The 12,739-nt window shown below is 45.8% G+C and overlaps 1 protein-coding gene across 1 annotated transcript in view; it reads left to right on the top strand.

Moving 5' to 3' along the window:
- Positions 1-11,211: 11,211 nt before the first annotated feature.
- Positions 11,212-12,739, top strand: part of MBOAT1 (membrane bound glycerophospholipid O-acyltransferase 1) — a 91,700-nt gene continuing 90,172 nt past the window's right edge. The window contains exon 1 of the mRNA XM_073331898.1: positions 11,212-11,729. Within this exon, the coding sequence (XP_073187999.1) occupies positions 11,640-11,729 (90 nt within the window). The 5' untranslated portion in view covers positions 11,212-11,639. The remainder of the gene's footprint in view (positions 11,730-12,739) is intronic.

The following is a 12,739-nucleotide window of genomic DNA, read 5'->3' on the forward strand; positions in this document are numbered from 1 at the left end:
TTTGCATCAGCTCTTAACACTTTGGTTTAAAGCATTCGCTGCTACATGAATAACAGGCTGGTATAATGCAGGTTTAATGAATGGTGTAGCAGCTTCTAGGCTTGGAACAGATACATGACCTTGCTGTCTAGTTATTGGTGGACTATCACAAAGAGGCTCAGTCCCCAGAAAAATTAAACCAAAGAATGACATGTATTCTCTGCTAGAAGAGAAGACACAGGCAGCTCACCTATTGCTGCAGGTAGTGCTGATAACTTTTGCATTTTCTCTCAGAGCAGAAGTAGAACATACACAATGTCTTTTACAGACTCCACACTAAAGTAGAGCAAGGCATAGAGCCATACTGGGCTGGAGAGGCCCCGCCCCACACCCGCTGAAGGGCATGCTCCAGGTGCATGGACAGTTTAAAAGGGACACTGGTAGCCCAATCGGAGGGGAAAGGAGTTACAGGCTGCACCAGGAAGTGAGGCTGATGCCTGGAGCTGTAGGCAAAGCAACTGTAGCCATGGTAATGTAAGCAGTGTCAGGATGAGCTCCACCCTGACATCTGGTGGTGAGGTGTGGCAAGTTGTGGAAAAGAACTTCAGGGGCCGATCTCATTTGCATAGGCACACCCACCACGCCTAGAATGAGACCATAGCTGCCCAAATGGTCACTTTGGCTGCTGTGGGATCCCCAGTGTCTCTGTTATTGGGGCAGGAAGAATAAATTGTTATTACCCTGATTATGGGAACTGTGCTTGGAACTGTACGTGGCCTTTTGTTATGATGGAGGGATTCACCATCAACTAAGTAGCACTCGCTAGGCAAGGGTCATGGGTTCCAAAACTGTGTGAATAGAGAGAGGCTGGGGACAAGTATTAATACTTGGTGGCATGGGCCCCCTGGTGAGGGCCTTACATGCTAATTGCACTTCCTCCTCTCTCCACTGTGGAATATCAGAGCTAATTTTGATTTCATTAGAAGTCTAGTTATAGGCTGCTGAGCTCACTTTGGGCTGACAGTGCACCAGCACTGGGGCTCCCCTATTATAAGCTGAATTCACCTAAGAGCTGAAATCACTGAGTGTTGTGTTAAGTAGTGGGGGAGCCTGAAGATATATTGTGGAGCAGTTTGCGGGACAGCTGGTGAAGCAGTTCAACGCGGCGCAGTGTGTGGATGGCAGGAGCTGCTTGTGGGCCGTGGAGCTGAGTGAAGGAGTTCGTGGGGCGGCTGACGGAGCGGAGCGCAGCTGAGTGAAGGAGTTCGTGGGGCGGCTGGCGGAGCGGAGCGCAGCTAAGCGAAGGAGTTCGTGGGGCGGCTGGCGGAGCGGAGCGCAGCTGAGCGAAGGAGTTTGTGGGGCGGCTGGCGGAGTGGAGCGCCGCTATGGAGCTATGGGGCGGTCAGCTTCAGATCACGTAAGGTGCCTCTTACCCCTGTCCCATTTCCACCCAGGTTGGGAGGTAAAGCTCCGCCGATAAACTTTCGAACTCTGGGGCTGCCCTGACCAGGGACAGAGACTTTTGGGGCATTGGACTTTTGGGACTTTGGGTGATTTGGGGTTGCTGGACTCAAGAACCAAAGGGAAAAGGGCATGCCCCCAATTTGCCTGGGGTGGGTTTTTTGCTCATGGGTTGTGTTATGAATCCTGTTGGTGGTGTTTCCCCAACATAATGCCACATTGTTTCTCTCTGTTATTAAAAGACTTTTGCTACACTCAGACTATGTGCTTGCGAGAGGGGAAGTATTGCCTCTTGGAGGCGCCCAGCGGGGGTGGTATATATTGGTCCCAGGTCACTGGGTGGGGGCTCGAGCCGGTTTGCATTGTGTTATTGGAATGGAACCCCTAGATATTGAACCCGGCCCTTGTTGCTGCCAACTCTGACGGGCAGAAGGGTTACAGTAAGATTTCTCCGAGAGCAGTAATCTGTGTTCTCCCCATCTTCCTTTGGAGCCAAGAACCCATGACAGGCCCCAAAGAATGGTACATAATTCTGTGGCAGACAAAGCAGATACTACTAAGGCTGTGACCATGCCCCAAATGGAGGAGCCACAGCCTGGTAGGAAGTGACCCAAGGGAATGTAAGTTTCTTGGCATGAACCAACAAGTGGTCTAGAGACTGCAACACCCCTTTAGGGCCCCCTGGTAGGGTGACCACATGTCCTGATTTTATAGGGACAGTCCTGATATTTGGGGCTTTTTCTTACATAGGCACCTATTACTCCCCACCCGCATCCCGATTTTGCTATCTGGTCACCCTAGGTCCTGGGTTGGAACTTGGTGGAATGGGAGGGCCCGCATGCCCCTCCCCTGCTCCCTGTCCTCTCTGTCCTGCTAGAATCCTGAATGGGGAATGATGGGGGACACAGGAGAGACTAAGGCCCACCATATACAACCTGGCAGGGCCCCCTCCAGGACAGGCAGCCTGAAAAGAACTGTGAAGCGACTTCCTGACTACTAGGCCAGCTGGCTATTGGACTGACTGATTTTCTTTCAAACTTACTTCTTGAGCCAGGTGTCCTTTCCCATATAAGAGGAAGAACCATGCCATCAGGAGACTGCCAAGGACGTGTCAAGAAATGGCCAGCTAGTATGGTAACTCAGAGCAACTCCTGACAGACAGCATTAATATGAAGCTTTGAAGATGAAGGCTTCAATTTGTTTCTTGTAATATCTGTGATCTTCCTTTTGATGCTCTCTCTCTGAGATAGCAAAGTCAATTGATCCGCTCAGGATAGTGTGTAGTAGTTTCCTTTAAAACCAACATCATCATTTTACAGATCAGTCAGCTGAGGTCCTGCCTTAAATTCATTTAAAGTGCTTGTATTCTTTCCAGTAAAGCAAATGGTGTTTGTTGAACCAAAAAATCAGACTTCCACCACTCATGTATACCTGAGAAGCTTTAAATCTTTTATTTATTTATTTATTTGTATTTCCAGAGAGCTTAGGAGCCCCAGGCACGGACCAGGACCCTACTGTGCTAGGTTCTGTACAAATACAGCACAAAAAGACCCCAAAAAACTTACAATCTACGTATAAGACAAGAGACAAATGGCTACAGACAAATGAGGGAGTACAAATTAAAATGAGACCGTATTGGTCACTCTGGTACTCGGGGGGTCTCAGCATGCCAGCAGCCTACCCTTTGCCAAGCGTTTTGAAAGGCATCATGTGAAATGAGAGTTTTTTAGGAAGGACACGAAGGAGGTTAATGGGTTAGTTTTGTGGATGTTTACTAGGAGCCCCTCCCAAGTGTGAAGGGCAGCACGGAAGAAAGCACAAAGGTGCCCACTTGTTTGAAAACTTAACAAGCAGGTGATGGAGGCTGGGAATCAATATCTTAATAGTGAATGAGAGATTGGCATAGGCCGCGAAAGACCTTCAAAGAGAAGAAAAGTAACTTCTGAGTGTGATGTGATTTTTAAAAAGGGGGAGTCAGTGGAGGGATGCAAAGAGAGAGCATTGCCAAAGCAACAAGCTAGGAAAATGGTCTTTGCATCAGCATGCAAAGTGGGGGCATGGTTGCATTTATCAAGGCCGGAGTGAAGAACGCTGCAGTAAGCGAGATGTGATACAATGAGAGCCTGAACAAGAGTTTTGGCTGTGTGGATGGGTAGTAAAGGCTATATTTTAGAGAGGATATGCAGAAAGAATCTGAAAATTTTATCCATAGCTTGGATGTGAGTACCTAGACTAGAGAAGTCTGAGTCGAAGATGCCAGGTTACGGATCTGAGTGAGGGACAGGATGGTGATATTGTCTACAGTGATCAAGAAAGAAGATACGAGAGAGGGCTTGTGGGGGGAAAATAAGACTCATAGACTTTAAGGTCAGAAGAGATTATCGTGATAATCTATATTCTGAACTCCTGCACATTGCAGGCCACAGAACCTCACCTACCCACTCCTGTAATAGACACCTAACCTCTGGCTGAGTTACTTTATGGTTTAAAGACTTCAAGTTACAGAGAATCTGCCATTTACACCAGTTTAAACCTGAAAGTGACCCACGCCCCAAGCTGCAGAGGAAGGAGAATCTGCCAATTTGACCTGGGGGAAAAGTCCTTCCCGACCCCAGATATGGCTATCAGTTACACCCTGTTCTTATTTAAACTTGAAGAGTGGTCAGTTTGGATGAGCTATTACCAGCAGGAGAGTGAGTTTGTGTGTGTATGGGGGTGGGGGGGGATGTGAGAAAACCTGGATTTGTGCAGGAAATAGCCCAACTTGATTGTCATGCACATTGTGTAAAGAGTTGTCACTTTGGATGGGCTATCACCAGCAGGAGAGTGAATTTGTGTGTGGGGGTGGAGGGTGAGAAAACCTGGATTTGTGCTGGAAATGGCCCACCTGATGATCACTTTAGATAAGCTATTACCAGCAGGACAGTGGGGTGGGAGGAGGTATTGTTTCATATTCTCTGTGTGTATATATAAAGCCTGCTGCAGTTTCCACGATATGCATCTGAGGAAGTGAGCTGTAGCTCACGAAAGCTTATGCTCTAATAAATTGGTTAGTCTCTAAGGTGCCACAAGTACTCCTTTTCTTTTTGCGAATACAGACTAACACGGCTGTTACTCTGAAACCTGTTCTTATTTGGTTTTCCAAAGTTTCAGTTTTCCTTTCTAAAGTTATACTATAACTCACATGACCACATATTTTAAAAAACCACCAGGATATATTTCTGCTAAATATAAACTTAGGCATTTCAATATCCTTTAGCCACTGCTATTGGTGCAAAAGGAATCAATGGAAAATAATATTGCAGAAAAACAAATAAAAATGCAACCCACTACTGAATAGCCACTAGAAATACACAAACACACATACGAACTCTATTAATGCAGTTCTTTCTTTTCATTCATTTTGAGAAAACCCTTAATAAACATTACAAAGAACAAGAGTTATTCATCTACGTGAAGATGAAAACTTGCCCTGCAAAGCTCAAATTTATTTCCTGTATGTTTTACAGTTTCACCTCTAGATGGTAGAAGAGAACAAACTCTAAGGTGCCTGTTTTCTAAAGGATGGCATAGTGGCTGGAGGAAGAATAACTTCACCTATGAAAACAATGCGAAGAGGTTGAAAGTTGTGTGTACGTCAATGGAGATGCAGTAAGAATACATTCCACTTTTCACAGGATTCATTTTTCCAGGGTGAAGGTGCCAGCATCAGTTTAGTGCACATGAGAGTAAATTAGAAATAAAAAATAACAATCTTAAAGTTTCTCTGCATTTTGCTGTCCCTCAGTGTGTTTCCCTCACCAGTTCTGAATAGCCAAGTCTGAGCAGCCTTTACTTGCCTTTGAGCTGCCTGTGGACATCCTCTCATGTCTTCACTTTCACCGTTACTGATATGTGAGCTGATCACCCTCTGTGATGACTTTTTTGGCTCTATTGCTCCTGTATCCTTTCCTTCTGAGGGACATTCAGTTAATGGGAGATGTTTTCTAAAACCCTGGCTCCTTCTCCAAAATGTCTGTTTTTAAGAACTTCAGCTCTTTGTTGCTGAAGTTTGGCTTTAATCTTCAAATCACTTCCCCCTGTGCTGCTCTCTTCAGCACCACCATCACCGCAGGCTATCTTGTCAGATTTTTTATTATCTGCTCCGTTTGATATAGAAGTAAAAAACAACCTCTAGAGCATGGGTTGGCAACCTGCATCACGCATGCCAAAGGCAGCACGTGAGCTGATTTTTAGTGGCACTCTGCTGCCAGCCAGGGTCCCGCCCACTGGCCCCGCTCAGCCTGCTGCTGGCCTGGATGGACGGAACCCCGGGCCGGCAGCAGGCTGAGTGGGGCTGGCAGCCAGGACCCCAGCTGGCAGGGGCCGGAGGACGGAACCCCAGACTGGCAGTCGGCTGAGCAGCTCAGCACGCTGCCGGTCGGGGTTCCGTCCGCTGGCCCCTGCCAGCCGGGGTCCTGGCCGCCAGCCCCACTCAGCCTGCTGCTGGTCTGGGGTTCCATCTGCCGCCCGCGCTGCTGGTCTGGGGTTCCGGCCGCTGACCCCTGCCAGCCGGGGTCCCGGCCGCTGGCACTGCTCAGCCCGCTGCCAGTGTGGGGTTCCGTCGGGGGGCCCCTGTAAATGTTAAATTTATTACTGGCATGCTAAACCTTAAATTAGTGAAGACTTGGCATGCCACTTCTCAAAGGTTGCCAACCCTTGCTTTACAGTATTATTTGTGTTACAGCAGTGTCTATGTGTAAAAACACATAGGAAGAGACTGTCCCTGCCTTGAAGAGATCACAATCTAAATAGACAAGAAAGACCAAAAAGAAGAAAGGAAGTACTATTATCCCCATTTTGCAGATGGGAAACTGAGGCATGCAGAAATTCAGTGACTTGCCAGGCTCACACAGGAAATCTTTGACAGAGTGGGGCATTGGACCCTGAGTCTCAGACCATCATTCCTCTCCTGCAAGTCTGGGAACAATTTGCATATGTTAATAGTTATTAGCATAGGATAATGATATCTAGGGGCATGGCGTTGTAGGACAATGTGGGCACATGCTGTAAAAATGACTGTGTGCCCTGAGCAGGACACCTGCAGATCACTGCCACCAGAAAGTGATTCTCATTTGCAGGCAGGCTAGTGAGGATCTGGCTACCGAATTAACATTCTACATAGGCTGTTTTAAAGGAAAATATTCAAATCTGTTGATAAATGCAAAATAGCCATATTAATCAGCAGATCTAATTTCCTGGAAACCTCAAAATAGCAAGTGGTTTTGGGAAACAGCTTCCCAGGGGATATATATTTTCTTTTTAGAGAAAAAGTGAGAGAGTATGAGGAGGAGGAAAAGTAATAATTGATGTGTTTGGCTTGTAAGTTTGGCTTATACCCAACCGAGTATACTGCTACCAAGAACATTGGCTACTGCCACAAGAAGTATTTACACTGTAACTAGACAATGCAGTACTGTGTTGAAAGGGGAACTTGCTGTTCGTTTTTGTTCTGCTGACACATTTTCAGAACCTGACATACCGCAAAGGTTCCTGGCTGACTCAGTTTCAGGCTCTGTGATGGGCTATCATTTTCTCCTCTTGAAATAATTACCAGTCATGGTAGCTGAAACTGCAGTAATGGCCTAAAAATGGTGGTATGCAATGTTCAAAATCCTGTTTTATAATGTGTGAGTGCTACCATTTACAAGTTCAGGCAAAGAACGGTGCCCTTTTTGGCTTTATTATGATGCATGAAGCAGGCTGTGTTTTTATTTGGTTTCTAAATTTTGCTTCTTTTTTAATATTAGAAATTCTGGCTCTGAAGCCCTATGGATGACTTCAGAACTTGTGGTGTGATTGTGGCTTCACAGGAAACTGAAAGTTGAGCAACTGAGAGAAGTGATTGTTAGTCTTGTGTACACTGTTTTTTTTTTTTTTTTTTTTTGCATCAGTCATCAGTGTAGTTGCACAGGCATAAATCCCAAGCATAGACAGGCTGTACCAGTGTAAAAAAGTGGATTGCACCCTGCAGTTTATCCTGGTTAAAGAATAATCTTTAATATTCTCAAATAATACTGAATTGGAATCAGGATTTAATAATACCAAATTAAAGAAATCCAAAATCACTGAGCAGAGCATAGGCTTTATAGCATGTGACTCACTCTAAAAGCATTAGGCCTTTTGTCTTCTAGGAGACTGAGTTAATTTTGCAGACTCTTTTCTTTCCCTCCCACTGAGAAAGTGATCTCCTGATCTGTAATGAAATTATGATAGTCACAAACAATACACATACAAACTACAGAAGGATTCCTTCCATGCTTATAGTATTAATTGAAATTAACAGGGTGCATGTGGTAAACATCTACTTGTGAGCTTTACTATTCTTGAAACGTATTGTAGTCTGTATTACATACAACATGGAATTATATACTTTGATACATTAACAAAATACACAGTAAAGTGAGCAAATGCAAAACTGAATGTTCAGTATGAATGATTAATATTTGATTTTAAAAGTCCATGAAAACGGTTCTTATATTCCAAATACTAAATTCTCGGGTTTGTTACAAAATGCTCATCCCAGTTCAGCCATAGCAGAGGATATCAGAAAATTGTAGAAGATGTACTAAAGAGGAAAAGTCAAGCTTGACTTGAAAGAACTTTTTATGACAAAAGACTAGTAAAACAGATCCATCTTTGTAGTCTTAAGAAAGAGAATTTTCAGCACTTTCAGATAAGTGGATCATGATTGATTTATGAAAATTACAGAGAGGTAAATTCCTTTAAAGATTTCCAGTTTTAACAAGGATAAGTTGTATTCAGCGTTGAATCACTTAGTTGTGAGTAAATCCTACTGGGACCAGTATCTGACTGTCTATCTTAACTACTTATGTGGCCCTCGATGCCGTAGTATCTGAGCACATCACAACCTTTAATGTATTTATCCTCATAACATCCCTGTGAGATAGTGAAGTGCTACTACAGTTAACAACACCTTGGGGAAGGGAGGTTGTTTGTAACTCTGAAATGTTCATAACTCTGAACAAAACATTATGGTTTTTCTTTCAAAAGTTTACAACTGAACATTGACTTAACACAGCTTTGAAACTTTGCTATGCAGAAAAAAATGCTGCTTTCCCTTTTTTTTTTCAGTAGTTTATGTTTAACACAATGTATTTATTTGCTTTTTTTGTGTGTCTCTGCTGCTGCCTGATTGTATACTTCTCGTTCCAGATGAGGTGTGTGGTTGACTGGTCAGTTTGTAACTCTGGTATTCTTAACACTGAGGTTCTACTGTATCCCTATTTTACAAATGGAGAACTGAGGCACACAGACAGTAAATGACTTGCCCAAGGTCACACAGACTTATTGAGAAAGGAATTTAGCTCAAGCCCTATATGTGCAATGCTTGCACCCTAATGACTGGATCATCCTGCCTCTCTGTCAGTTATGATCAACATTGCACCACCTAACTTGAATGTTACAAATTGTGTTTAAGTGATTAAATGTCTGAATAAAGACAAGGTTTATATATTAATGAGACTGCCTGGAAGAGTTCATTGGCCAGTCAAAGCAATGCAAAACTATGCAGCCTTCAATTACTCTCCTCATATGTCCGTAATGTGCCTACCATACTTCCGATACAATATTACTATTTTATTATGTATATAGTTATTATTACAGTTAGAGTGTGTGTGCATTGCTGTTACTTCTTGTTTTAGGGAACCAGATGGAGTGACTGCACATTTAACATGTTAACAGGACTTGCCTCAAATATGCTGTTTGAGAATTCTAAAGTGTGGCTGATACAGATTCATTTGAGATTTAGAGAGCTAACAGAACTGGAGAGTAGGCAATACTTGAGAGGAAAAGCTATGCCATTTCTTTGGGGAAATAGCTGCTGAGACCAGGCACTTAGAAGATATTTGATATATACATTGATATGTCTGACCAAGTATACTAAAGCAGTGGTTCTCAAACTTTTTTTTCCGCAGACAATTTGAAAATTGCTGAGGGTCTCGGCAGACCACTTAATGATCTTTCGAAATGTTGTCTGTACTGTTAGCTAACTATTGTAAAGCACTTTGGATAAAAGCGCTATATAAAAAAACCCTTCGTAATTAACATTTTTTGTTCTACAAATAAAAGCATACAACTCATATTTTAATATCAGTAGTCTTACCTTTCTAATGTAATGAATGTGCCTCTCTCCCCCACTGCGGCAGTCCATGAGCTGGGGCAAGGAAGGAGGGGGGTTTCTCCCTCTCTCCCCCAGTGCAGCAGCCACAGAGCTGAGGCTGGGAAGGAGGGGCATCTCTCCCCAGCAGCTGCAGCCCCGGAGCTGGGGAAAGTTGCCTCTTTCTCTGGCCGCCGCAGCCCTGCACATCCCAAATCCCCCCCCCCCCCCCCGCAACCTCTCTTCTCGCCCTACTGCCACCTCACACCTACCCCTTATTCCCCCCAAGGCCACCACCTCACCTACATGTGCGTCTTCTCTAGGGTCCAGGCACCTAATTAGTGGAACCACTCCTGTGTGGCTCCACTAATTAGGTGGCTGGCCCTTCATTCTCTCGTGTGCAGCCACCCAGGTGTGCACCTTGGAGGGAACTATCCCTGGAGCACCTGAATGCAGCTTGCGGACCACTGGTGGTCCACGGATCACAGTTTGAGAACCTCTGTACTAAAGCTTATCTTAAGCTGAAGAGGAAACTATATTCCTTAGAAAGCTTTTACTAACTATAGGATAGTTAAGCACTAGAAAAGTTTATTGAAGAAGGGATGCTTGTGGAATCCCCATCACTGGAGGTTTTAAAGAACAGGTTAGAAAAACACGTCAGGGGTGGTGTGTATGTGTACGTGGTCCTACCTCAGCATGTGCGTGTGTACTAGATGACCTTTTGAGGGCCCTTCCAGCCCTACATTCCTATAGGCTAGATGTGCTGAAAATTGTATTTATATTCTGGGTTGAATGTGTGGATCACATGCTGTTTATCAGTACAATCTTAGTGTCATTAATAAGGTCAGGGGTAACAAGAAATAACAACAAAAATACATAATGTGTCAGCTGTTTCCCAAAAAGTAGAAGTGGCATCTGACAGTAGGTATGAATAAACACCAACAACGACTAACTTTTGCAGAAGTGGGAGATAGCTCTTCCTGGTTATTCTATCCATGCCATTCAAAAAAATGGAATCCCTTGGCATTTTTTGTACAATTTCCCATCCTGAAAGACTACTCTTCAGCCGTATATACCTAAATTGTGTGACAGTTTCTACAGGTCCCACATTCCCTAGGGATTTTTGCCAGACACAAACCTGGGCAGCTGCAAGGTGAGCATTTACCCTTCAAGAGAAAAAAAGAGAACTGTACGAACAGCATGGGACAACCTTATATGGCAGGGACACCCCCTCTCCTCCCCCAGTGTTTTATTCTTGATAAAGTTGTGATGGGCATGATTAGCCCTAGAAAATGGTTTTTGGGTTTTTTTTAATGACTCGGTGTTTCACACGGGATGCGGGGGCATTAGATGCCAGTTTCCAAGTGAAGGGCTCCCCTCGCTTCACCCCTCACCCGCTGCTCCAGGATCATTTTGCCGAGGTGCGGACCAGCTGCCCAGAGACGCCTGCCAGGCAGCCCCTGCCAGCGGGGGGGCCGGGAGTGTCTGTGCTTCCCCAGAGGCGGGCGCAGCCCCCGCAGCAGTAAGCGGGCCGGCGCAGGTGACGTTTCAGCGGGCGGAGTAACGGGCAGGAGCCCGGCGAGTGTCCCGCGCCCAGGGGCTCCGCTCGCTTCCCGCGCGCACCCAGCGGCCCCCGCGGCCCTCCGCGCGCTTCCACTGACTCCAGCTCCCGCCCGCTCCGGCCTCCGCCCAGCGCGCCGAGTGACTGGCGGCTCCGCCTATGGGCACGTCCCGGCTGGCTCCGGTGGGCGGGGTCTGGCCGCCAGCCAGCTCCCCCTCCAGCCCCGGGCGGTTGTCTTGAGGCTCCGCCTGGAGGATGCTGCTTCGGCCGCCGCCCAGTTCCCCCCGCCGAGTAGGAAGCCGGGAGCGGGCATCGCAACCAACCCGCGGCCGCCGGAGGGGCAGAGCCTAAGCGCCGCCGCCGCCGCTGCATCGGCCGGGCGCACGTGTGTGTGTGTGTGTGTGTGTGCGCGGGGCTCCGGCCGGCCCCGGCGCTGCGGTGGCTAGGAGCGGAGGGAGGCCCAGGCGGGAGGGATGCAGGATGGCAGAGGCACCCGGCGTCCCCTACCGAACCACGGGCTCCACCTTGCTGCACCCGCTCAGCCAGCTGCTGGGCATCCCGCTGGACCAGGTAAAACCGACACAGATGACGGGGATCAGGGGTGCCCCAGCAAGGGGCCGGTTGTGCCTGGGGAACGGGAGGGAGAAGACGTCGGGAGGAACTAATAACCTTCAGTATGATGCGACGGGACTGGAGATCTGGGCTAGACCAGGCTTATTTTGCAAGCTTATATGTGTATCAGTACATGTGTGTCAGACCACGCCGTACAAGAGTAATTTGCGACCTATTAGATACATTGTATGGGATATTTTACATAGGGCTCTGTATGTGAGAGAGGAGGTTTGCCACAGATCAGTTATTTCGTATGACATTTTGCAAAGGTGGTCTGTCTCGGTACCTCAAGAAACAAACCTAGGCAAGGTCAAAATGCACAGATCAGATAACTTGTAATGGACATATATGTTAAAAGACAGATAAGGTTAATTTGAAAGGGCAGCCAGAAGAGATCAGAAAGTCAAGAATCTTTGTGATTTTATTTTTAAGAAAAAAGGAAAATGGGCACAACATGTGTACAGATTGCAGAGCAGACACTACTGTTTTTCTCCACTTATGGCTTTAGATTCTGAAATTCAGTTTGTATTTTAAAAGATATTTCTTGTCCGTGCATAAAAACATACTTTTAAAACCCTGGCATAACCTGTGTAGACTTTGAGGAACTCAGGATGCTTTATTAGTTATAAATTACAACTATAATTATATGGAGGACTTGTGGCACCTTAGAGACTAACCAATTTATTTGAGCATGAGCTTTAGTCTCTAAGGTGCCACAAGTCCTCCTTTTCTTTTTGCGAATACAGACTAACACGGCTGTTCCTCTGAAAACTATAATTATATGACATCAAATGTGTTAAAGGCATTTTACAGACAGCCTGAAGACAAAGTCCTTGCGCTGAAGATTTTACAGGGTAAATAGATATGTACGAATGAAAGATGGGGATGCTGTGTAGTAGAAAGCAAAGTGAGCAAGCACTGAAGTTTGGCAGGTGTCTTGTTAGTTCCACAATTTTTGTTTATATTTA

Source organism: Lepidochelys kempii, chromosome 2 (genome assembly GCF_965140265.1).
Source record: "Lepidochelys kempii isolate rLepKem1 chromosome 2, rLepKem1.hap2, whole genome shotgun sequence".
NCBI classification, from domain to species: domain Eukaryota; kingdom Metazoa; phylum Chordata; order Testudines; family Cheloniidae; genus Lepidochelys; species Lepidochelys kempii.